The sequence below is a fragment of the Rhineura floridana genome, chromosome 8 (genome assembly GCF_030035675.1).
Source record: "Rhineura floridana isolate rRhiFlo1 chromosome 8, rRhiFlo1.hap2, whole genome shotgun sequence".
In the NCBI taxonomy this organism is placed as follows: Eukaryota; Metazoa; Chordata; class Lepidosauria; order Squamata; family Rhineuridae; genus Rhineura; species Rhineura floridana.
Window position 1 is genome coordinate 93,403,931 of NC_084487.1, and position 25,379 is coordinate 93,429,309.

The 25,379-nt window shown below is 41.7% G+C and overlaps 1 protein-coding gene across 8 annotated transcripts in view; it reads left to right on the top strand.

Moving 5' to 3' along the window:
• The window catches only part of PTPRZ1 (protein tyrosine phosphatase receptor type Z1), a 222,570-nt gene that overhangs the window by 177,242 nt on the left and 19,949 nt on the right, over nucleotides 1-25,379 (top strand). For all 8 annotated transcript variants that reach the window (XM_061640120.1, XM_061640121.1, XM_061640125.1 and 5 more), the window contains 5 exons: nucleotides 1,087-1,169; nucleotides 7,576-7,710; nucleotides 9,471-9,605; nucleotides 11,023-11,186; nucleotides 11,568-11,703. In XM_061640120.1, coding sequence (XP_061496104.1) covers nucleotides 1,087-1,169; nucleotides 7,576-7,710; nucleotides 9,471-9,605; nucleotides 11,023-11,186; nucleotides 11,568-11,703 — 653 coding nt within the window. The remainder of the gene's footprint in view (nucleotides 1-1,086; nucleotides 1,170-7,575; nucleotides 7,711-9,470; nucleotides 9,606-11,022; nucleotides 11,187-11,567; nucleotides 11,704-25,379) is intronic.

Below are 25,379 nucleotides of genomic sequence, written 5' to 3' on the forward strand. Positions count from 1 at the left end.
GTATGTATCCCTTTGAATGTCCAGAACAGATCCCTATAGTGAAGTACATAGAAAAGCTTTTGCAGATGAAGGAGATCCATGTGTGATCCTCCGTGGAGCCTCAATATCTGTAATAAATCACTGGAATGAAGCAAGTGAGTTAAAATACATTATGGCTGCAGAAATATAATTGTTAAAAGCTGCAAGGAGTGGTCAGTTGAAATATTTTGGTGCTTTACAAACATTAAAAGTTATTGCTGAGCTTCACCCAAGACAGCCAATGTGAAACATAATGCCTTCTAATGCTTTTCAGGAAAAGTTCCTCTGAACTACAGGGGGAGGGGGAGAGTGCCTTTATTTTCTAAGTTAACCTTTGTGCAGTTTGATGTAATGATGACTTGTCTCCTTTAAGAGCCAGAAGTCAGGCTATAAAATCAAGGGCTTATATGAAAAGATAGATTTCCCATTGGAACTGTTTCCCAGGACTGGGAATGGGTTCACCATAGTACACCAGCCAGTGCCTGTTATGGGAGGCCTGTATGTAATCTTTCCCAATGTATTCAGTGACTCCACCCTTCTAAGGATATTTGTGCTCAAAACAAGAGCATCTGCATGTTTTGCTCTAGGATGAAGTTGGCCAGTTGGACATATACATGGGCCTCACATAACGGCTGGTACACTATAGTAATATTGGATTGAATAAATGAAACAAGTAAATGTGTTTAGAACATTTTGAAAAACTATTGTTTCAATGCAGCCAAGGTATGGGCAACTAATGTGCAACAACCAGATGTCATTACAAAAATTTATTTCCATCAAAAGATGTAGTAGCCAGTTCAGCGGGATCCAGGTAAATAGTATATTGCAGGCAGGCATCCAGATGTACATCTGCATCAGCTGCACACATGGAAAGCTGCTTCTGGACACAGATCTCCCTTGCTGGTTCAGGGTGATTTAATTCAACTATGTCTGTTCAGATATAGAATATTGGCACTTGAGTTAAACTAATTTTATATATTGATATTATGACTTAATTTTGGGCTTTTTCTTTCAGAGATCATTTTTGTTGCTGAAATCTGTTTATTCTAACTTTCTTCCCCAATGTAGATGATCACAGTAGGGTTAAACTTGCACAACTTGCAGACAAGGATGGAAAACCTACTGACTACATTAATGCCAACTATGTAGATGTAAGTGCATCTTCTCATTGCTCTGTCCTGCTGTTTTCTGTCAGCCTATGCTAGGGTTGGTCTAGTCATTGCACCAGGACTTTTGCTTTAGCAGCAGCAGATGACAAAGACTTCAGTCTTCCAACACTGGAAGTAATGAAGATCTGAAGACAAAATAGAAGAGTGTGGGGTTGGGAGGAAAAAGGGCAATCGAGGTCTGTCAAGTCAAAGGCTAGGTGGAATGGGTCAAGAAAGACTGGCAGATATAGTAGCTCTAAAAGATGAGATTTGTGAGGAGGCTACAACAGCTTGCATTTTGTGTGTATTATATTTATTTTTCTTATTTATTAGATTTATATCCCACCCTTCCTGCCAGTAGGAGCCCAAGGCAGCAAACAAAAGCACCAAAAACACTCTAAAACATAATAAAATAGACTTTAAAATATATTACAACAAAACATTGTTAAAAAATATTAAAACATCTTTTAAAAAAACTTTTTATTAAAAAAAAAGCTTCAAAAACATTTTTTAAAAAAAGCTTTCAAAACACTAAAAAGCAATTCCAGCACAGATGCAGACTGGGATAAGGTCTATACTTAAAAGGCTTGTTGAAAGGGGAAGATCTTCAGAAGGCACCAAAAAGATAACAGAGACGGCGCCTGTCTAATATTTAAGGGGAGGGAATTCCAATAGGTAGGTACCACCACACTAAAGGGTCTGCTTCTTATGTTGTGCGGAACGGACCTCCTGATAAGATGGTATCTGCAGGAGGCTTTCACCTGCAGAGCACAATGATCAACTGGGTATATAAGGGACAAGACGGTCTTTCAGGTAGCCTGGTCCCAAGCTGTATAGGGCTTTGTACACCAAAACCAGAACTTTGAACTTAGCCTGGTAGCTAATAGGTAGCCAGTGCAATTCTTTCAGCAGTGGGATGACATGTTGGCAGTACTGTGCCCCAATGAACATTCTCGCTGCCACATTTTGCACCAGCTACAGCTTCTGGACCAACCTCAAGGGCAGCCCCACATAGAGTGCATTACAGTAATCCAGCCTGGAGGTTACCAGTGTGTGGACAACCGTGGTCAGGCTATCCCGATCCAGAAACGGCAGCAGCTGTCTTACCAGCCAAACCTGGTAAAAGGCACTCCTAGCCACTGAGGTCACCTGGGCCACTAGCAACAAAGATGGATCCAGGAGCACTCCCAAACTACAGACCCTCTTTCAGAGGGAGTATGACCCCATCCAAAGAAGGCTACTGACCAATTGTCTGAACTCAGGAACCACCAACCCACAGTGCCTCCATCTTGCTAGGATTCAGACTCAGTTTACTGGCCCTCATACAGCCCACCACTGAGTCCAAGTAGCAGACCAGGGCTTGCACGGCCTCTCTTGATTCACATGTTACAGAGAAACAGAGGTGGGTATCGTCAGCGTACCCCAAATCTCCTGATGACCGCTCCCAAGGGCTTCATATAGATGTTAAACAGCATGGGAGACAAGATGATACCCTGTGGCACCGAACAGCTCAACTGCCAGGGGCTGAAAGACAATCACCCAATGCTATTCTCTGAAAAAGATCCTAGAGATAGGATTGAAACCACTGTAAAACAGTGCCTCCAACACCCATCTCACCAAGTCATCCCAATGGTCAATGGTATCAAAAGCCACTAAGAGATCAAGCAAGAATAATAGGGTTGCACTCCCCCTGCCCTTCTCCCAATAAAGGTCATCCATCAGGGCAACCAAGGCCGATTCAGTCCCATAACCAAACCTGAACCCAGACTGGAATGGGTCAAGATAACCTGTTTCATCCAAGAGTACTTGCAATTGCTGTGCCACAACCTTCTCAATCACCTTCCCTAAGAAGGGGGTATTTGCAATCAGTCAGTAGTTGTTCAGGGTGGGCTTTTTCAGGAGCAGTTAATCACTGCCTGTTTCAGGGTGGCTGGAATCACTCCCCTCAGCAAGCTTTAATAAGCTGAAAAGGACAAGGGTTGAGGGAACACGCTGGCCTCATTGTCGCAAGCATCTTGTCCATGTCATAGAGCTGTGTCAACTGAAATTGATCCCAAGAACATGCAGCAGATGTTGCACTGGACACCTCATTGGGGACTACAGTAGATGTGGATGGTGTATCAAGATTGCTATGGAGGCGAGCAACTTTACCCTCAAAGTGCTTTGCAAACAATTCACAGTGGGTCTCCAAAGGGTCTAAAACTCCATTTCCTAGAGCTGATGTCAACAGGCCCCTGACAATATGGAAAAGCTCCATTGGATGACTACTTGCTGATGCAGTGGTGGTAGAGGAGTGGGCCTTCTTCACTGCCCTCACCACCACACAGTAGGCACAGTTATGATGTTTTACTCATGCCCAATCAGCCTCACAGCACTTCTTTCATCACTTGCACTCTAGCCATCATCCAGCCTGTTTCATTGCCCTTAGCTCACTGGTGTACCAAGGTGCAAATAGGGCTCCACAGTGCCGGAGAGGGCACTCGGGGGCAACCCATGATAAGAGCCCAACACATCTCACTGTTCCATAGCATGACAAGGACTTCAACAGGGTCACCTGCTCTATCTACTGGGAACTCCTCCAGGGCATTCATGAATCCAGTGGATTCCATTAGTCTTCTGGGGTGGACCACCCTAATCTGTCCACCATCCCTGCAGAGCCATAAGTCTAAACTTCACTTTCCTTCAAAGAGCAGATAGATATTCCATTTAATACTCAGAGCAACCTTGTTAGGCTTAGAGACTGGCTACTGGTGACCCAGTGAATAGGCATTTGAACCTGGTCCTCTCCTTGATAGAACATAGATATTATTGTTGTTGTTGTTGTCTGTAGTAGTAATAGTAGTAGTAGTAGTAGTAGTAGTAGTAGTAGTAGTAGATCTGTTACCAGCAGGTCCAAGGGTAGGTTCCAACAATTTAAAATTCAGAGTTAAAATCAGTTAAAACAAATTACCGTCCCTGGAACAGAGTGGGTCCTGAAAACGCATATCTCAGGTCTCAAAGGCCAAGATAAAGAAGTGCATCTTCAGTGGTTGTATACTGTAGCCAGCATGAATTTTCACATTCTGCCATGTTAAACTGAAAATACCCCCCAGGCTATTCTGCTAGTTCCCATGAACTCATTTCAAAACTAAATCTTTCAAAATCCTGAACTCAGAAATGCTTGCTTAACAACCCTCTATGTTTTCATGGCGATATGCAAAACACTCATAGAAAATCTAGAGTTCAAAGTGTTGGACTTTTTTTGTCAGTGGTCTCATAATTTGGTGAAATTAATTAATATTTTTAATATTTTAATATTTAATATTTTTAGATCTGTTAATAGTTTGTATTTGTATCTAATGTTTTAACAGACAGTCATACGACACACCTTTTATAATTGGATGATTAGTTGGTTTTTTAGCTGCTTTTAAATTGTTTGTAAGTGTTTTTTTTTTTTATGTACACCGCCCAGAGAGCTTGCTATGGGTGGTATAAAAGTTCAATCAAACAAATAAATAAATAAAATAAAAATCAGCCATGTTCACAGAGTACCTGTAATAATCAAACCTTCCTTTCCCTCCACTTCCCTATCTCCTCCCCCTTCCCGCCCTCCTTCTCCCTCCTTCTCCCTACACTGGAAGTGGATTAGACTGTGAAAGACCAAATTGTGTTTGTATTTTTACACATTTGTAGGGCACTACAATATCTCAGAGGAGGTCAGGTCTCCTGCTCCCCTATAGGTACATCCCGAAAGCACAAGGTTTTTTGCCTGCTAGTGAATTTCTCTGCTTTTTAATCTGGGAGGTAAGAAATGGGATCCTGTGCAAGTGAATGACCCTAGTTATCTAGAAACACCTTTGGCTTACATCCAAACAACCAAGTACCCTCTTTTTAAAGTTTAACTATAGGTTAAATTTTATTTCAGACTGTTCAACAGCCCACTCTTTTTAAGAACGTACCTATAGCCAACAGATATTTCTATCAAACTTTTAAAAAGCAGGGAAATTGGGCAGCTATAGCAAATGCACCAGGGGACTAGGAGACCTGACCTCCTCTCTGATCACACATGTTACCATATTCTTCCAAGCTACACAGGAAGTGGATTGGACTGTGAAAGACCAACTCAAATTATGTTTGCATTTTGTCACATTTTTGACAAATTTGACAAGTAGGGCAATACGATCTCTCAGAGAGGAGGTCAGGTCTCCTGCTCCCCTCGTGTATTCATTATAGCTGACCAATTTCCCTGCTTTTTAAAGTTTGATAGAAATAGCTGTTGGCTGTAGATACATTCTTAAACTGCAAGGGTTTTTTGCCTGTTAGTGAATATATAATGAAGGTGCAAAAGCACCTCTGTGGGGAGGGAATTCCACAACCTAGGAGAACACAGAAAATGCCTTATCTTCAGCCACCACCTCTCAAACTTCTAAGGATGGTGGACCACCAAGAAGGCCCCCTCTGCCGATCTGTAGGGAAGGAGGTGGTTCTTCAGATATTTGGGGCCTAATTCATTTAGGGCTTTAAACACTAATGTGAGCATCTTGAATTGGACCTAGAAATGAACTGACAATGCAGCTAGTTATATGAGTTCTAAAGGAAACCGTAGTCAGTAATCTGGCTGTTGCATTTTCAACCAGCTGGAGTTTCCAAGTCATGTTCAAGAACAGCCCTACATAGAACAAATTGCAGTAATCCAATCTTGAAGTTACCAGAGCATGGAAAACCATGGCCAAGCCATCTCTGTCTAAAAGGGGTCATAGCTAGTAAACTAGCCATAACTGGAAATAGGCACTCCTAGCCACGGAAGAAACCTAAACTTCAAGTGGTAGTTTTAATATCTCATATGGAAAGCACCAGACACCAAAGGACAATTCTACTTGTTTTGAATAGCAGCTGCAAGGGTAACAGAACCATTATGCTGTGGGTGTAGGAGTTTGACCATTTCCCCCTACATCAGTTCCCTAATAAAAATCTTACATTCCACAAAGAGAAAAAGAGAGCAGCTATCTGCTCCATTAGGAAAAACCTAAGTGTATCTGTGAGATTTCACTAACAGCACAAAGAGCGGCTTGGAAGGAGGACAGCTTTCATCGTGAAAACGGTGCAGGAAAAATGGTGACCCACCTAATGCTTCAGTCCCAGTGAATCACACAGCAATATACATGGCCCTGACTTCAGTACATGCTAAGAAATGTTTCAAATTCATAGTTTGGTTCAAATAGCTTAGATTCAAGAACTAAAAGGATGTTGTCTGTATTTTATGCTATAAAATGAGATTCACACCATCAGTGGCATAAAATCTGAGGTTAAAAGTTCTGGTGTTTCCATTGTCCCAATCCAGTGTGTTCTGAACTAGGTTTATTTTGGTCAAAAAAGCATTTTTTTAATACAAAATGTTTTAAATAGCCATGATCCAGGAAATTGGATTATCCATGCTTATATAGCAGGAATTGGGAACCTGCAGTCCTCCAGATGTTGTTGGATTACAACTCACATCAGTCTTGACCATTGGCCATGCAGGCTGGGGCTGATGAGAGCTAGAGTCCAACAATATCTGATGGACCACAGGTTTTCTACCCCTCTTCTGCAGAGTTAGAACATGTTTTGCTTGTTTCTGCATCCTGGTGCAAGGACATACAATTGAACCTGTTTAACTTTATGCAGTGCATGTGGGACACTGGGTTTAACTCAGAGTTCCCTGCTATTCAAGCTGTTTCATCCTGAACATTGTTTCACTGGTATCAGGCCCTCCAATGAATGTTCTTCTGTTAGAGGAGTATTTTGATTATCTCAGCCTGTGAAATATGGATGAACCATATTTCTCTTTCCCTTTTCTTTTAATATTTATTAATTTTCCAAAATACAAGTGGTTATTTGTTTGTACTGATACTTGTTATTAGAAAATTAAATAAGAAACATTAAAAATATAACAAACAACAGTAAAACAGTATGCAGAGTACAGTTTTATCATTTGTGCAAGTACGATGAAAAATTGCAGTTGAAACTTGTCAGTGTTTACTTGAGTCCCAAAATAATCATGTAGAAGTTTACTTTAACTCCTGATCTGTATCATGTACTTCCAAACTGTACCATGGAAGATTGAGGGGGAGGGTATCATTGTTCTATTCTTATTTACATATATCAGAAAGGGCATCCAAATAATCTGAAATGGTTAAGCTTTGTAGTGCCCCTCAAGGCCCTACTATATGTATTAAATGCTCTCACAGAACCATGGCCTAAATCCAATCCAGCCATCCCTTTTATGGAAAAATTGTCTTCCAGTGACAAACTACCTTCTTGTGAGCTACTGCAAGCAGAAGTATTACTATGTTTCTGTAGACTGATTTCATGCCTTCTCTGCAATCAATTGATAGCTATTTCCCTTTTCTTGTGCCACATATTAATTGGTGCTTTTCTTTTTTTAACATAGGGTTATAACAGACCAAAAGCATATATTGCCGCTCAAGGTCCTTTAAAATCAACAGCAGAAGATTTCTGGCGAATGATTTGGGAACATAATGTGGAAGTCATTGTAATGATAACTAACCTGGTTGAGAAAGGAAGGGTATAAGCATCTTTTAAAACATTATTTTCTTTTTATGTATTACATTTTCCCTGTTAATGAATCTAATTAACAAAGTGAGGCTGTAAAACTGTGCACACTTTCATGGGAATTATTTTCATTGAAAAGAGTGGGCTGTATTTCTGAGTAAATATGCATGGGATTGTGCTGCAAGATTCTATTCAAGATTATGAATAATAATACTAAGGATTGTAACAAATATGCACATTTGTATTATATAAATAACAAGCCTGAGAAGCCTCGGGACCAGGGATCAGGTGATGGGGACCGAAAATGTAATTCTTCTCTCTCTGCCACATTCCCAACAAAAATCATTTAAAATGTAATTCTAACTATATTTACTCAGACGTAAGTCCTATTGAATTAGTGAAGCTTATTTCTAGGGGGCAGCAAAATCCAACTTATGGGTAGCCATCAGGAGTGTGAGCTGGTGGAGGAAGAGCCAGCGGGAAGCTCAGCAGCATCCACTTGCTGCTTGAGAGCCACCACCCCAGCTGAACACAGGCTCCTTTGGGAGCCGGGTGTGGGAGCCAGATGGGAAGAGCTGGCTCCCATGAATATGTCCACCGAGGAGTAAGAACTCCCCATAGACTACCACTGAAATTATTTTACTTCGCTAGCCTTTTTGCCAGCAGAATTATCGTGTGGATCTGAACTTGGGGGAGTGCTCCAAGAGGGACTTGGATCTCATGTAAGTCCCCCTCCCACATGCCACCAGAACACCCCATTTTGGGGGCTACCACCAGTTTCCACCAGCTCTCCATCTGCTAGGTTGGCCATCCCTGGCGGCACCGGCAGGATCCTGGCAGTGCTGCAGCTCAGCCGGGAGAGGGGGCTTCTTTGGTGGAGCTTGTCAGCTCACAGGGGCACTGCCTCATCCAACTCTGCCCAGCCAGGAACAAAATCAATTGCGCCCTAAGTGGGGTTAGGATAGCTTATTTACTTTTTATTGTATGCCAGTTAAGATGTGAAAATTATAAGTAGTTTACATAAAACACAATTAAGATCATTTTTATAACTTTATAACAAAAAATACAAAGAAGTGCATATATACATTTCAATAGAAGCTTCCCAGTGGGAGTCAAATGTCTAGTTTGGCCCTTACACACTGTCACTTTCTTTATTCATTTATCTCTGAATGTTGATTTTGATACAATACTGGCATTTCTGGTTCATAGTTATAGCAAAGAGCACACAAAGGATCACTTTGGCTATGGAAGTCCCTTTAACTTGTGGTGTTCTGGATAGTCACTGGACTTTTTCAGGTCCTCTTTGCGACCACAGCACTGTGATTTTCAGAAAGCCATTCCTGAAAATTAAGGGATTTTCCAAAGTAGAATTTCATGAAATGAAAGGTACTGTAACCAGAAGGGGAAATTGGCAAGCCCACTGTGCACAAGGGGCTGTTTGCATCCTGGCCTAATTCTTTTTCTCTGTAATAATTGCCCTTGACAAAATGTTAGTTTGCTGATTGCATTAACTTAAATAAAATTAATGTTAAAACTGGGAAAAGCTCAAAGGAAATGTTTTCCCTTGTTTAGCTCTTGATAACAAATAATCTTGTCCAGAACTCCAAGTGTATATGCTCTTATTTCCTTAAAATTGAATTCAGAGGGAATTCTTATGTTCTTACTTAACAGCATATGTACCCTGATACATACCAAGGACAGAGTCTACTAGTTAATATGCAAATGGAATGATAAAACATTATTTTTAACACTGTATATTCCTTTGGCTCTCAGAGAAAATGTGACCAATACTGGCCTGCTGATGGTAGTGAAGAATATGGAAACTTTTTAGTCACTCAAAAGAGCATTCATGTACTTGCTTATTACACTGTGAGGAATTTTGCTATTAGAAATATGAAGGTGAAAAAGGTAGGTAATAATCAAAAAGATAGCTATGGTACAGTAAGAAATCACCAAAAAAATGTATACCATTGTGTATATGTGTACCATTGTGATACAAATTGTTTTTCTTATAACAGGTGGTCATCTTACCAGTAAAATTCTCATTGACCTCTGAGTTTAAAGTGTGCAAAGAACTGCATCCTTTATGTTTATATTACAGTGTCCTTTATATGGAATTTTCTAGGGCTGTATCTGATTGGCAAATTATGTAAGAGCTAATTTAGTGTTGTAGTACAAAACTGGAACTGGGAAGAACAGTACCTCCAGAAAGGACTATGTAGTGTGTGATTTTGTGCTACAGGCACTTTTTTAAAAGTAACTGTATTCCTTAAAAGTAAAAAATCTAAGTATTAAATTATATATACTAGTAACAGAAGTATTAGGGTCACTGGAGTAAATTTTATGGATGTCAAAGACACACATGACTCTCAACAAGATTTATTCTCAACAGAAAATTTGTTATAAAATGATTGATGCAGTTAATGCAGATGGAAGAAGCAGAGCAACCTTTGAAAAGTCAAATAACCAGTTTTCAATGCAAATCGTTGAAGCACAGCTTTAAACACTTTGTGTAGAATTTGGATGTTCCTAATTTTTTACCAACTAGTAAAGTAAATGTTACTTGATATTAGGGCTTGGATTCAGAGTTCCTGTGAGTGAGGTTCTGCTTATAGGACACCCTTGCCAGAGGAAGTGGGTAGGGAAACATATCCTTCTCCTTGCCGCCCCCTGTGCCCTATAAAATAACTGCTCCAGAGAATTAGGGAAGGTGGCAAGGGGGAAGGCGAAGTAAGCAAAAATTACCACCCTTTCAATATCATCAGAAACCTCTGTTGGTTCTCAGACCCTTCCAGGAATGAAAAGAGCTTTTGCATTCACAGAAGGGACATTCTGTATCCAACCTTGGATAACTAGAATCTAACTAGTTTAATTCATAGATTAATTTAGTTCTGTTTTGGATCAATTTCTCAGCAATTTAAAATAGAACAGAACCTCATGTTAGAGTAGCCAAATGTGTTACTCTGGAGAGGGATAAATACCTGCTCATAGAAGCTGCTTCTCCTATGTTGTTTATTTTTTGCTTCTGCTACATGCTACCAGAGAGTAGCATTGGAGGACTTCTGCTCCATGACACTTGTGCTGTGGGGTCCTGCAGAGTTCTATCTTGTCTCTCATGGTATTTAACATCTATATGAAACCACTGGGATTTGGGGTGTGGTGTCATCAATATGTGGGTGACATTCAGTTCTATCTCTTCATTCTACCTGAATCAGGAGAGTCTCCAATCGGTCTACTCTGAGCAGGACTAGCATTGAATACCAGTCAATGTTTGTATTTCTGTTTTTTTCTGTATTGCTATCTAATAATTATTGTCTTGTTTTAGGGTTCCCAAAAAGGAAGGCCCAGTGGTCGTATAGTTTCTCAGTATCACTATACTCAATGGCCTGACATGGGCGTTCCTGAATACACTTTGCCAGTGCTCACATTTGTTCGAAAGGCATCATATGCCAAGCGTCATGCTGTAGGACCAGTTGTGGTTCATTGCAGGTCTGTTGTTTTTACTGAAATCTTTCCCCATTTTAATCTGCTTACATTATTTGCAATAATAGAATTAACCTTTGCATGGTTCCGTGAGTATGAGTATCATAATGTGAAGAGCTTCATGTGAACTCTATTACACACGTAGATCTTCCACAAAATTGGCTTCACCATTCAATTAAGAGTTGTGCACTTTGGCTGACATTTTTAACAAAGCAATCTTTGAGCCATGAGTTTAGAAGTGTTTTCTGGTATTAGTTTTGTAAGCATGCATGTAATATCATACATTTTTCTTTCATGGGTTTTTTTTCATAAAGGGACAGATCTGGGCTGCTGCATTTTTGCTGTTTCACAGATTCAGATATATTCATTTGTTTTAATGTTTAACAGTGCTGGTGTTGGAAGGACAGGCACATATATAGTATTAGATAGTATGCTACGGCAAATTCAGCAAGAAGGGACTGTCAACATATTTGGATTCCTGAAGCACATACGGACACAAAGGAACTACTTGGTGCAAACAGAGGTAAGGAAAAAAAATGTCTCTATTCTTAGTGTCACATGCCTCATTATAAAACCTCTCACAAAGGCTAACAGACACTTTATAATGGATTGAAAAACACAATTATCATTACTAATTTAAACCCCAGCCTCGAAAAGGTTAATAAAAAGTTGTTTAACCTTGTCTAACTACAGAGGAATGGTGCTTCCTAACTGTGGTTTCCTGACAGGAATTCATCTTTATATGCCCATACTGTCCAAAATTGGCACATGGATGATAGATATGCATGTGGGTGACTCAGAACATCTTACCCCTTACAACTGTTGTCTGTGCTATATCTGAGGCTGCTTTTTGAAGAAGACCTAAAATTGGGAGTAGATTGTTAGGAAGCATTAGGAATTACATGCTTTACTGTACATATGTAGAATTCATATTTTTTTTTAAAAAAAGTCTGGATAAAAGCCCTCAAAAATATACTCTTTACAGTATTAAAAAAAAATGTTGAGTAATATAAAGTGATTGTGAGCATGAAGACACTCTACTCTATACAATGTTGAGCTTTCAAAAAAAATCTATCATTACAGTTTGTATAATTCAAAAAGTAATAAAAACTGTTTTTAAAACTTTTAACTTTTGTCTGGAACCATTCTGCATCATGATATTACACAGTTGCTGAAAACTGCTCTGGCTTGCCAGTACAATGCTGAGCTATATTCAAGGTGTTACTGTTAGTGTATAAAGCCCTAAATGGCCTAGGACCAGGTTATCAGAAGGACCATTTCAGTCATCTAGAGAAGCCCTCCAGACTGTCCACAGTTACTTCATATTTATTTAGTTTCTACAAGTGCTTTTTTGGTAAAATAATGAGGTGCTAGTACTCATTCTCGTGTTGCTGGTGAAAGTCATCAGCTTGGGTTATGGCTCCACCTTGTGGTCTCAGGCAGGAAAGACAAAGTGAGGGAAGTAGGATACTCCCAGCATTCCTCAGTTCGCTTTCCTGCCTACATCAAACTGGTTTCATTCTGCCTTTGCTCCCATTTTCCCTCAGGTTTTTTCTTCTTACTAACTATCATTGTCATTTCCTAAAGCCTTTCTCCTGCTATACTGTTCTAGTGACTGTTTTTCCTTAAAAAAAAAAAGTTATCTGTCTTTCCTGCCCTTTTCTTTTTTCTGTTTACTACTCCTAGCTTAGCCCTTTCAGCAGGGGAGGGAGGGAGAATAAAACTGTACCTCCCCTTTGCATACAACAAATTCTTTCTGCCTGAGTCCACCGCACCTTCGTGTTGGGCACGTGTGTTGCACTCCGCTTGCCTCCTTTACCTCAGCCAGGACCGCTGTAATGATGTCCAGTGGTTATTTATCAGAGGCATCTACATCTCCTACACTCCCTGCAGCCTGCAAGGCCAAGCAGAAGCACAGACATTTAGAGCCCCCCCCCCCGGCCAAAACAAAGCCCTGGGGACAAAAAAGCAGCTCACCATGGAGCCATCTGCCTCAAGTCATGAACAGCAAGTATTTTCTCGCGCCTTGCGGCCACAAAGCAAACTTAAGGAAGGGGTGCCTTTCCCACCGCCTTGGTGACACAGGGGATCAAGTTTATCAGCAGTGGGCTCCATCTCCTCATACCTCAGGACAGTAAGAGTTTCTAGGCTTTCCGGAGTCTCTCCCATAGTTCAACAAACTTGTCCAGCCTTATCTGAAGTCTGACTGTCTCCATCCCATACTCAGGGCTCTGATGATGCTGGCCAAGAGTTCCTCCTTAGTGCCAATGTACTGAGGAAAATTAAAGAAACTTTAATGGGAGAATTATCAACAGAGTTAAGGGCTGCTCCTCCCCCTTCTGCTGCTTGTGAAACACAGCACAATGCGCCTCATGGTTCTGCAGACCCTGGTGCGTCTTCCTCATTGCATGCCAGGCCTCCTAGACAGTTGCTGGTGTACACTAATTGCTCTAACCATAGACAAGCCCATACTTCCACAGAACATACATCTGCCTCTAATTCTCCTATCCCCTTTGCTTTGGATAGGGGTACATCCAGGGTCACCTCCCTCAATGACTAGGTCACCCTTTCTGTGAATGCAGATCCTCTTGACCCTTTTGTAGATCCCGGGTCAGAGGGAGGGGAATGGAGTGAGGGCTCCATGGGGGAGAAACACACTTGAACATTGTCTGTTCCATGACTCATATTTTGCTCCCCTGCTGCACAGAGTACTGACCACTCTAGAACTTAATTTTCCTCCTACTGACCTACCTCCAGCCCAGTCTAAAGGTAAGGCTGTGCTACCTGAACCTAAAGCCTTGGGCAAATGTATCCCAGTACCTAACTCCTTTAAGGCTATTACTAAAGCTGAATGAGATACCCCTCTTCAATATAAAAAGCTGTTTCTTTAGCTAATAAACTTTATAATTTGGACTCTGAGTTTACAGACTTACTTAAAACTCCAGTCATTGACCACCGTGTTTTGGCTTTCATGGTCAAAAACGTCCTGCCGAAAGATGGGGATGCTCAGCTCAAAGATCCTAATGAGAGGCGCTTAGATTATTCCGTATGTAGAGTGCATGAAGCCACAGCTTGGACCATGCATGCATCCTGTGCTGCTTCTGTCTTCAGTCGTGCAGCTTTAGTTTGGCTTGATGTTTTAATTGAAATTCCCAACCAGAATCCGGATTGCTTACGCAAGACCCTGCTGAAAATGTATAGGGTGGCTGCCTGCCTATGTAGCAAATGCAACTCTGGATGCCACCCAATTTGCAGCTCAGTCCCTTGTAGCAGATGTGGTGACCAGGAGGACCTTATGGTTGAAGCATTGGGACGCAGAAACCACCTCAACAGTCAACCTTTCCACAGCTCCTTATACAGAAGGAAAGCTCTTCAGTGACGAGGCATTGAAAGATGTTCTGGTGGAAACTGCAGGATAAGAGAAAGGTTTTGGTTTCCTTGCACAGAGAAAATAGGTGTTTCCTTGCAAGGACTCTTCATACCAGTCAAGTAATTCCTTTTGTGGCTCCCATCCACCATCAAGAGACCAAGGAGGCATCCATTGCTTCCGCTTTGGGAGAGTGAAACCTGGAGATGAGCCTTTTGAGTTGATGATTCTCCTGAGAGGCAAAGAAGCCTTAGGTGAGATCTGAGGCAGGCTGCAGCTATATCTACTCTAGCTTCCTTGTCCACAGTGTCTCGCATATCCCATCACCTTCTATTGAAGAGATTCCTTAGGACGGTAACCCTTAAATGTCCTCCTACGGTGCATAGTTACCCATTGTGGGATCTCCATAAGGTCCTCAGGGCCTTACAGAAACCACCTTGAGCCCCTCAGTAAGGTTTCCCTTAGATTTCTGTCGCTGAAAGTCCTTTTTCTTGTGGCGATAACATCTGCCCATAGGATTTCAGTATTAAATGCTCTGCCAGTGGCTAAGCACCTCTGTATATTTCATTCAGACAGAGTAATCCTCTGTATTGACCCTTCTTTCCTCCCTAAAGTATTTAATAGATTCCATAGACAGCAAGAGTTAATCCTTCCCACTTTTTGCCCTAATCCATCCCACCCCCTCAAAAGAGTGTGGAGTTCACTTGAAGTTAGGAGGGCCCTCGAAGTATACATTGATAGAACAAAAGCCCTTGGACAAATGGACTGTCTCTTTATCTCCTACCACCCAGCCTCCTTGGGGAAGAGGGTCACCTCCCCTACACTCTCAAAGTGGATTACGGCATGTATAGCACTCCCCTATAAGTCACAGAAATTGCCAGCCCCGACTAGAATCACCGCCCATTCTACGAGAGCTGCTGCTACCTCTTCAGCTCTGTCAGCCAATGCTCCTTTGGAGGAGATCTGTAGAGGGGCCACTTGGGCATCACTCAGCTGATTCACCAAACACTATAAAATTGACACGTATGTTCCAGCCAAAGGGTTCTACAGCAGGTTCTATCTGATTGATGGACAGCCTTTTACATATGGCCCTCCCTACATGGGAAACTTTAGAACATCCCAAGCTGATGAGTTTCACCAGCAACATGATAAAGAACCACTGGTTTCCTACCTGAAGGGTAGTTCTGTGTTGCTGGAGAGAAACTCATCAGCCCCACCCTTGTGGCTGTCCTTCCCTGTTTGCCTGTTTACCCAGGGTTCTCATGTAATCCTAAATTAAGGGAAGTAGGTTCTTGTTTTCCACTATTGCATAGTTGTTTATTCCTTTGATCTATTCAAGCTTGGCGAGGATGCAAACTAAGGAATGCTGGGAGTGACCCACTTCCCTCAACTTGTCTTTCCTGCCTGTGACCACAAGGTGCAGCTATAACCCAAACTAATGAGTGTAATGTTCCTCCCCTGGCACCACCTGTCAGGCTCCCACCCGTGGCTACCACCAGGAAGAAACATAGTTTTTATTTTTTCTTTAGCTCACCCTAGCACAGATCTCACAAGATCCCACTGCTAGGCAGCACCACCAGTCACTCCCTGTAAACAATACTGCCAGAGACTTCACCTTAGTCTCCCTATGGCTTGTTACTTTGTGTCTGGGTGCCCTTGCTGTCCACAACCCCCTTGTATCTGTCTATAAAGCATACAATCCTGGGTTGCTCTGGATACTTGACGATGTTACAATATCTCCCTTCACCGCTGCCACCATATATTTGATACTGTTTCCCTCCAGCCTTGGTAATTACCCTGCCCTCCCTTCTGGTCTGTGCATCCCCAGCCAAGGATCAGGCTTTTAGTAAACCAACAAAAGTATTTATTTGATAACACCAGGAAATAACAAGATTACTTTAGGAATGTTCAACATGCGTATGGTTTCATATAGTATCACTCTTTATGTTTCCAGTCTTATATATTCTGCCTAAATACCAGCCAAATATAATCCAATGCACAACCAACTCCAATCCACACTCCACAACCAACCGCCAACAACTCTCCCTACCAAACAGAACCCTGAACCAACTGTCATCCTCTCATTTATACCTTCAGCCGCTCAAACGCTCAGCCAATCATCATACAGCATTCTCCAGCCTTCTAACCCATGTACTCCCCCCTCTAACTCAATCCACTTACCATATATACCTTAATAAACCCGCACTTACCATATTTACAGATATTAAAATACAGGGACATCACAATGAGTTTCTGTCCAGCAACACAGAACTACCCTTCAGGTAGGGAACCAATGGTTCTTTCCTTGATAAAAGTGCTGTGGGTACCAACACAAAATGGCTGCCATGGGCAGCAAAAAAAAAAAAGGTGCCTGTACTTCGTACTTGTGAGTACTGTCACAAAAAAAGCCCTAGTTTCTACTTTAAGGCATTTAGCGTAGTGGCACCATTACTTCAGAACACTTTACCTCATTGAAATCAGGCATCCAATTCTTATATTTTGCCAGCTACTGAAAACATTTAGTTAATTAATTTGCTTCAGTGTTGGTCATTTGTTTGTATTTTATGATTTTATGATCGTAGAATCATAGAACAGTAGAGTTGGGAAGGGCCTATAAGGCCATAGAGTCTATCCCCCTGCTGAATGCAGGAATCCAACTTAAAGCATACCCAACAGGTACCTGTCCGGCTGCCTCTTGAATGCCTCCAGTGTTAGAGAGCCCACCACATCCCTGGGTAGTTGGTTCCACTGTTGTACCACTCTAACAGTTGGAAGTTTTTCCTGATGTTCAGCTGAAATCTGGCTTTCTGTAACTTGAGCCAATTATTCCATTGTGTCATAACTTGGAACATATTATTCCATGTCCTGGGATGATCAAGAAGAGATCCTGGTCATCCTCTGTGTGACAACCTTTCAATTACTTGAAGAGTGCTATCATATCTCCCCTCAGTCTTCTCATCTCAAGGCTAAACATTCCCAAATCTTTCAATCTCTCCTCACAGGGCTTTGTTTCCAGCCCCCGATCATCCTCATTGTCTTCCTCTGAACCTGTTCCAATTTGTCTGCATCCCTCTTAAGTTTCGGTGTCCAGAACTGGATGTAGTACTCAAGATGAGGCTTAAGCTGTATTAAATAAAGGAGAATCAATACTTCACACAATTTGGAAACTATACTTCTGTTAATGCAGCCTAAAATAGCATTTGCCTTTTTTGCAGCCACATTGAAATATTGGCTCATATTCAGCTTGTGATCAACAACAATTCCAAGATCCTTCTCACATGTAGCATTGCTGAGTCAAGTATCCCCCATCTTACAATGGTGCATTTGGTTTTTCTCCCTAGGTGTAGAACTTTGCACTTATCCTTGTTAAATTTCATTCTGATGTTTTCAGCCCAATGCTCCAGCCTATCAAGATGACTCTTAATTTTGTTTCTGTCCTCCAGGTATTAGCTATCCCTCCCAAATTTGTGTCATCTGCAAATTTGATAAGCATTCTCTGCACCTCCTCATCCAAGTCATTAATAAAAATGTTGAAAAGCACTGGGCCCAGGACTGAGCCCTGTGGTACCCCACTAATTGCCTCCCTCCACTTTGAGAAGGAATAATTAAACACTCTTTGAGTACAATTTTGTAGCCAATTGTGGATCTACCTGATAGCTGTTCCATCCACCTACGTATAGCTAGCTTGCTAATTGGAATATAATGGGACATTTTGTCAGAAACTTTGTTGAAGTAAAGATATATTATATCCACAGCATTCCCACAGTCTACCAGGAGGTTACCCAATAAAAAAAAAGTGATAAGATTAGTGTGGCAGGATTTGTTCTTGACAAACCCATGTCGGCTTATAGTAATCACTGCATTGTTTTCAAGATGCTTGCAGATTGACTGCTTTATTAACTGCTCCAGAATTTTCCCAGGGATTGATATCAGAATGACTGGTCTGTAGTACCCATATTCCTCCTTTTCGCCCTTTTTCAAGATAAGGACCACATTAGCTCTCCTCCAATCATGCATCCTGTAGTGGTTAAGGTGTTGGACTACGATCTGGGAGACCAGGGTTCGAATCCCCACATAGCCATGAAGCTCACTGAGTGACCTTGGGCCAGTCACTCCTCTCAGCCTCATGAAAACCCTATTCATAGAGTCGCCATAAGTCGGAATCGACGAAAGCAGTACATTTACATTTTTAATAGACAGTGGTTCCAAGAGTTCTTCAGCCAGTTCCTTCAATACTCTAGGATGCACTTCATCAGGCCCTGGAGATTTGAACTAGTTCAAAGTAATTAGGTATTCCTTTATCATTTGTTTGTCAATCTCAAGCTGCAATCCTGCCCCTTCAACTTGTACTTCACATTTGCCAGGAGGGTCACAGACCCGCTTTTGGGAGAAGACTGACCCAAAGTAGGAATTGAGCACTTCTGCCTTTTCTTTGTCATCTGTTATCATTTTGCCATCCTCATTTAGTAGCTGTACCACCATTTCTTTTCTCTGTCTTTTATTACGGATGAACTGTTTACTATGGATGTACTCTTAGCATCCCTCACTTAGCTTAGCTCATTCTCAGCTTTAGCCTTTCTGACACCATCCCTGCCATTCTTTGCTGCTTTTGTCTGTACTCTTCCTTTGTGGGTCTGGCCTTCCTTCCACTTCGTATATATGTTCTTTTTTGTTTTCAGGTAATCTCTAAGCTTTTTGTGAAGCTGCATTGGCTTTTTCTGCTGTCTTCCACTGTTTTACTCATAACAACCACCTTGTTCCTTTTATCCCTTGACCCATTCATTTTAATCCAGATACTCTTGGTGGGGCTACCAAGCTCATCCTCCTATGTTTCTGTGTAGGTAAATATATTTTTAACATATAGTGCAACTCTGCCTCTCTTTCTATTCCTTCTGTTCTTTTCGAACAAGTTATATCCTTCAATTGCTGTATTCCAGTCATGGGAGTCATTCCACCAAGTCTCAGTTATACCTATCATATTTACCCTCCTGTATTAAGAGTTCAAGTTCATCTTGTTTGTTTCCAATTGATTTATGGTCTGGCTTCCTCTCTGCCTTTTTATAAATGTTAATACTGGCCCCATTTGAACCATTTTCTCAGTTCCTTTTACTGTGCATCGTTACCTCCAAGTTTACGTTTCCCTTCCCCTTAGAATGCAGTTTAAAGCCCTCCTGTTGAAGTTCTCCATGCTGTGGCCAAACACATTCTTCCCAGTCCTTGTGAGGTGCAACCCATCACTTGCCAGCAGTCCATCTTCCAGGAAGTGCAGCTATGGTCCCAGAATCCAAATCTCTCATGTCAGCACCACCTTCGTAGCCAGTCACTCACCCGGGGTATTTCCCCCCCCCCTTTCTGCTCCTCTTCTAAGTACTGGAAGGATGGATGAGAAAACTATCTGGGCCCCAAAGTCCTTGAGTTTCCTTCCCAGAGCTTCAAAGTCTGACATGATTTCTTCATAGCTCCACTTGGCAGTATCATTCGTTCATACATGGATGAGAAGACGGATATGTGTCAGTGGGTTTTATGAGTGTTAGCAACCCTTCAGTCACATCTCCAATCGTTCTTCAGGGAGACAGCATACCTATCAAGTCCATGGGTCTTCTTGGCATACTTGGGTTTCAATCACATTAATCATCATCTTCATTATCATTATATAATCTGCCCTTCACCCAGAGGTCCCAGGGAGGGTTACAACAATTTTAAAACACATAGTTTAAAAAAACCTAAACAACATCACAGTAAATAGGGTGGGTCCTAAAAATATACATCTCAGGTGTCAAAGGCCAGGGTAAAGAGGTGCATCTTCAGCATTTACTGAAAGTTGTACAATTAAGTAGCCAGATGCACCGTGGTGGTGAGGGAGTTCCACAGCTTAGGGGCTGCCACAGAGAATGTGCTCTCTTGGGTAACCACTACCCCAAGCTTCCAAAGATCCCAGAACTACCAAAAGGCCCCCCTCTGCTGATCTCAACTCCCGAGAGGGTCTGTAGGGAAAGAGGTGATCTTCCACTACTACTGCTCTTCTCTTCTTGTTGTGGGGCGTGGTTTCATTGCCTTTGTTTGACTGAGCTTCAGCCTCTCGCTCGTCTCACTGGGTCTTGTGTAATGCTTTCTCTGCAGGCTGTTCTTCATTTTCATCCTCAAGTGCCTAAAAGCGGTTCCATAGTTCCACCAGTGCAGGTTGTCTTTTAGCTCTTCTGCTCCTAAAATGTCACTCTTTTCCACAGTTTCCGGCACTTCATTTTTCTTCTCCTCAACACTCTCCTCTTCTACTTCAGCTTCCACTGGCAGTACCTCCTGTAACAGTGTCCTTTCAATCAACAGCTATCAGGCCACACCCCTTCCACTCAAGCTGCTATGGAACCCTTCAGCCTTTCATCTACCCAGCTGAACTCATGGGGACTCAGAACAGCTGAGCACATGGTCAGCACACGGTCACTCAGAACAGACAGCCTCCTGGAGTTACTCCAGATCACCTCTCCTCTTCGCCTTTTTCTTTTACTCCCTACAGCTTTGCTGGTAAACTCCTGTGAGCTCAACTCGTTTGCTCACTCTGTTTGCTCACTCTCTGAGAGCTGGCTCACTTTTACAGTGCCTTGCAAACGTTCTCAGATCCCTGACCAGTGCTCTCATATTACTGAATTGCAAATGGTACATTGTAATTTCATTCTGTATGATATTTTATTTTGAAACACTGAGACTCAAAATCAATTTGGTTTTATGTTGGGAAATGTTTATAAGAAACACAAAAAACTGAAACATGTTGCTGGCATAAGTATTCAGCCCACACACATCAATATTTGATAGAGCTACCTTTCGCTGCAATAACAGCTTTAAGTTTTTTGTGGTAGGTATGTACCAGCTTTGCACACAGTGTCGGAGGGATTTGGGCCCATTCTTCTTGACAGATTCGCTCCAGTCGTTCGAGTTGGTTGTATGTAACTTGTGGACTGCAATTTTCAAAGAGTACCACAGATTCTCAATGAGATTGAGATCAGGACTTTGACTGGGCCACTGTAGGACGTTAAGCTTTTATTTCTTGAGCCACTCCAATGTTCCTTTGGCCTTGTGCTTGGGATCATTGTCCTGCTGAAAAGTGAATTTCCTACCAAGCTTCAGTTTTTTAGTGGACTGAAGCAGGTTCTCTTGCAGTATTTCCCTGTATTTTGCTCCATCCATTCTTCCTTCAGTTTTAAGAAGATGCCCAGACCCTGCTGATGAGAAGCATCCCCACAGCATGATGCTGCCACCACCATACTTCACTGTAGGGACGGTGTGTCTTGAGGCATGGGCAGTGTTATGTTTGCGCCACACATAGTGCTTTGAGGTTTGGCCAAAAAGCTCTATCTTGGTCTTATCTGACCACAAACCTTTTCCCACATTGCAGTTGGGGTGCTCTAATGCTTTCTGGCAAACTCCAGACATGCTTTCTGATGGTACTTTTTGAGTAATGGTTCTTTCTTGCCACCCTCCCATCCAGGCCAGTGTTATGCAGAGCTCTTATGGTTGACTGGTGCACCATAACTCCATTGCCAGCCACTGAACTCTGTAGCTCCTTCAAAGTGATTGTTGGCTTCTCTCAAAAATCTTCTTGTTCAAGCCCTGAGTTTTGAGGGACGGCCTTTTCTTGGCAGTGTCTGGGTGGTGTAATGCAGCTTCCACTTCCTGATTCTTGATCCAACTGTGCTCACTGGGATATCCAAACACTTGGATATTATTTTGTACCCTTTTCCTAATCTAGGCATTTGTACTACATTATCTTTCCCTTCTGTAGAATACTCTTTGATCTTTATTTTCCTTCAGATCCACAGCCTGAACAACGATCCTTCAATAGTGGGTTTTTTATCCTGACAATGTGACAACTGTGTCCTCGATAGGGCAATTTCTTTCATCTGTGTAACCTGGGAGCTTTCACAAAACGGGTTTCCCAACATAAAACCAATGTCACCTTACAATAATTGATTTTGAGTTTCAGTGTTTCAAAATAAAATGTCATACAGAACAAAATTACAATGTGCCATTTGTAACTGAGTAATATGAGAGCATTGGTCAGGGGTCTGACTACATTTGCAAGGCACTGTATATCCTCTGGACCAGCCAAGCCCTCTGCTCTGCTTAGTTAGGAGTCAGGAAAACAGATGTTTTAATTGTTTTATTTTACACCACCATGACACTATTTCAGCTGAGTGAGAAATACACTTATAAATAAAATAAATGATGGGGAGACATGAAACAGGTTTTTGGATATTTTGTTTAGTTATCTGCATATGCAGTATAGCTATTTAGGATTTTGTGATTAATGTCAGCACCTCAACATTTGCACAGCAGCCTATAATAGGAAGTCAATGCAGACTTTGGAAAAGGATGTACATGTTAGAAGTTGGATACAACAGCAATGATAGTTCAGGTTGTTCTCTTTGGACAGTCTAAGACTCTGTGTTGCCAGTGTTGTGTCAATGACGATGATTTATTGAATTTATATCCCACTCTTGTTCCTGAAGGACCCCAGGGTGGAAAACACATTAACAAGGCAATTAAACAATTTAACAACCAAAAGAAAAATATTCTAAAAATTGTCAAACACATTTTAAAAGCAGATTAAAACATTCTTTCATCCCAGGTTACCATGAGCAGTCTCCTTCAGCCACCAAATGCCTGGGTAAACAGGAATGTTTTCAAATTCTTCCTGTAAATCAGTGAAGAGATAGATGTACCTCAGTGAGGACAGCATTCCACAAATGGGGAGCAACCACTGAAAAGTCCCTGTCACAGGTCATTACCAACCAGGCAGCCCCCAGTGGCAGCACCATCAACAAGGTCTCACCTGCCAATTGTAGGGTTTGGGATGGTACACGGTCTTTTAGATACATGGGTCTCAAGTAGAGTTGCCAGGTCAGATGCATCCCAAACCCTGAGATTTCAGGGGTGGATCCTAGTGATGTCATAGAGGGTATGCCCTGATGATATCACAGGGAGTATGTTCTAGTGATGTCACAGGGGGCAGGCCTTAGTGATGTCATTAGGCATGATACATTAAGCATCAACCACACTTGCTTTGAGCATACCACTCAAACAAACAAAAATCTTTGATTGGAAATTAAGATAGAAATCTTAGCTAAATGAGGGTGTTTCCAGGTCCAGCTGAAGTGATGGGATCATTCCTTCTGACCTGTTTAGAGAGCCTGGGTAAGGAACATTTAATCTAGCCTACTTGCTTCTGGCAAGAAGGGTTTAAGTGCCCTCAGGCCAGGCCAGGCCAATCACCAGAAGGCCATTGTAGGGAGAAAGCCTAGTATTGTGGAGATGTTAGATGGGAGCACTCAGTAGTAAAGATGGATACACCTAAAGGCTGCAATTCTAAACACACTTACTAAGGCACTAAGCCCCATAGACCTCAACAGGACTTACTTCTGAGTAGATATTGTTAGGATTGTGCTGTTGGTAAGGCTTGACTAGGAATCCTCTGCAACGATACCCATATCAAAGCAGGGTTGACAACCCCCTGCCTGCCTTTTAACATGGCTGCTCCAAATTTCTTTACAGACTTTGACCCTTCACTGCAGAGAGAGGTTTAAGAAATGAGTAAGAGTTAAGAAGATTCTCTACTCTTTCCTGCCTACTCTATGGGCTGCTATAAACTCACTTTGGCAACCCACCCAATTCCAGTGAGTAATAATTGACAGAGAGAAAGCACACATGGTTTGGTCTACCTTCATAGACAGTAGATTGGGAACAACAGCAACTGAAGCCACACTTCCCAGTATGTGAATTCTCTTTTACCAACAAGGTACATCATCAGTGGATTTAAGGGGGTTGTGCTGACCACATGGAACCACGTTTTTGCTTCTATGGAAATAGAGTAAGGTCAGAGGTAATGAAATGCAAATAGGAAAACAGAACAAAAGACAGTGGTGATTTCCTAAATGTAATACCATACCAACCACAACAAGATTCCTATGAGCAAGATAGAAAACTCAGCATCCCACAACCAGTCAGGGTTCCTAACCAAAACTAAACAAAATCCTGGCAGCCAGTCAGCTACGGTCACAGAAATCCCCATGCAGCACAACCTGACCCGGGCGCTGCAGTTAATGCAGAATGCTGTGGCACGATTGCTGACATGAGAGAGACCCTATCAACACATAATATCTCTTCTCTAAAAGTTGCACTGGTTGCTGATTTGCTACCAGGCCAAGTTCAAGGTGTGCTTTCCGTGTTACGGGTTCCACATAGTACTTGTTCTGCTCTTATAAGAAATTGATCCTTTAGTGTTGCAGTACCTACACTTTGGAACTCCCTGCCTATTTCCATTAGGCAGGCGCCTTCATTGTACTCATTTTGGCACCTGCTAAAAACATTTTTGTTCAGACAAGCCTACCCAGGCATGTAGAAGCTATTAATTATTTATTTATTTATTTATTTATTTATTTATTTATTTATTTATTTATTTATTTATTTATTATTTGATTTATATCCCTCCCTTCCTCCCGGCAGGAGCCCATTTTTTTTTCTCAATTTTTAACTCATTGTTGGTTTTATTATTTTGAATGTTTTTAAATACTTGTCTTTAACTGTTTTTGCCAGTAATTTTATTGTTTTAATTCCTTCTACAATCCTCTTTGGGTTTTTTTTTACAATAAAGCAGTATATAAATGTTGTAAATAGAATAAATAAATAAATTTTGGAGTCACTGTGGCCCTTGGGTCTCTTTCCTCTTTTATACTGAGTTAGGCCACTTGGTACCATCTAGCTCAATACTGCTGACATGGATTAGCATTGGCTCTCCAGGATTCCAGGCAATAGTCTTTTCCAGAGATTGAATTCTGGACCTT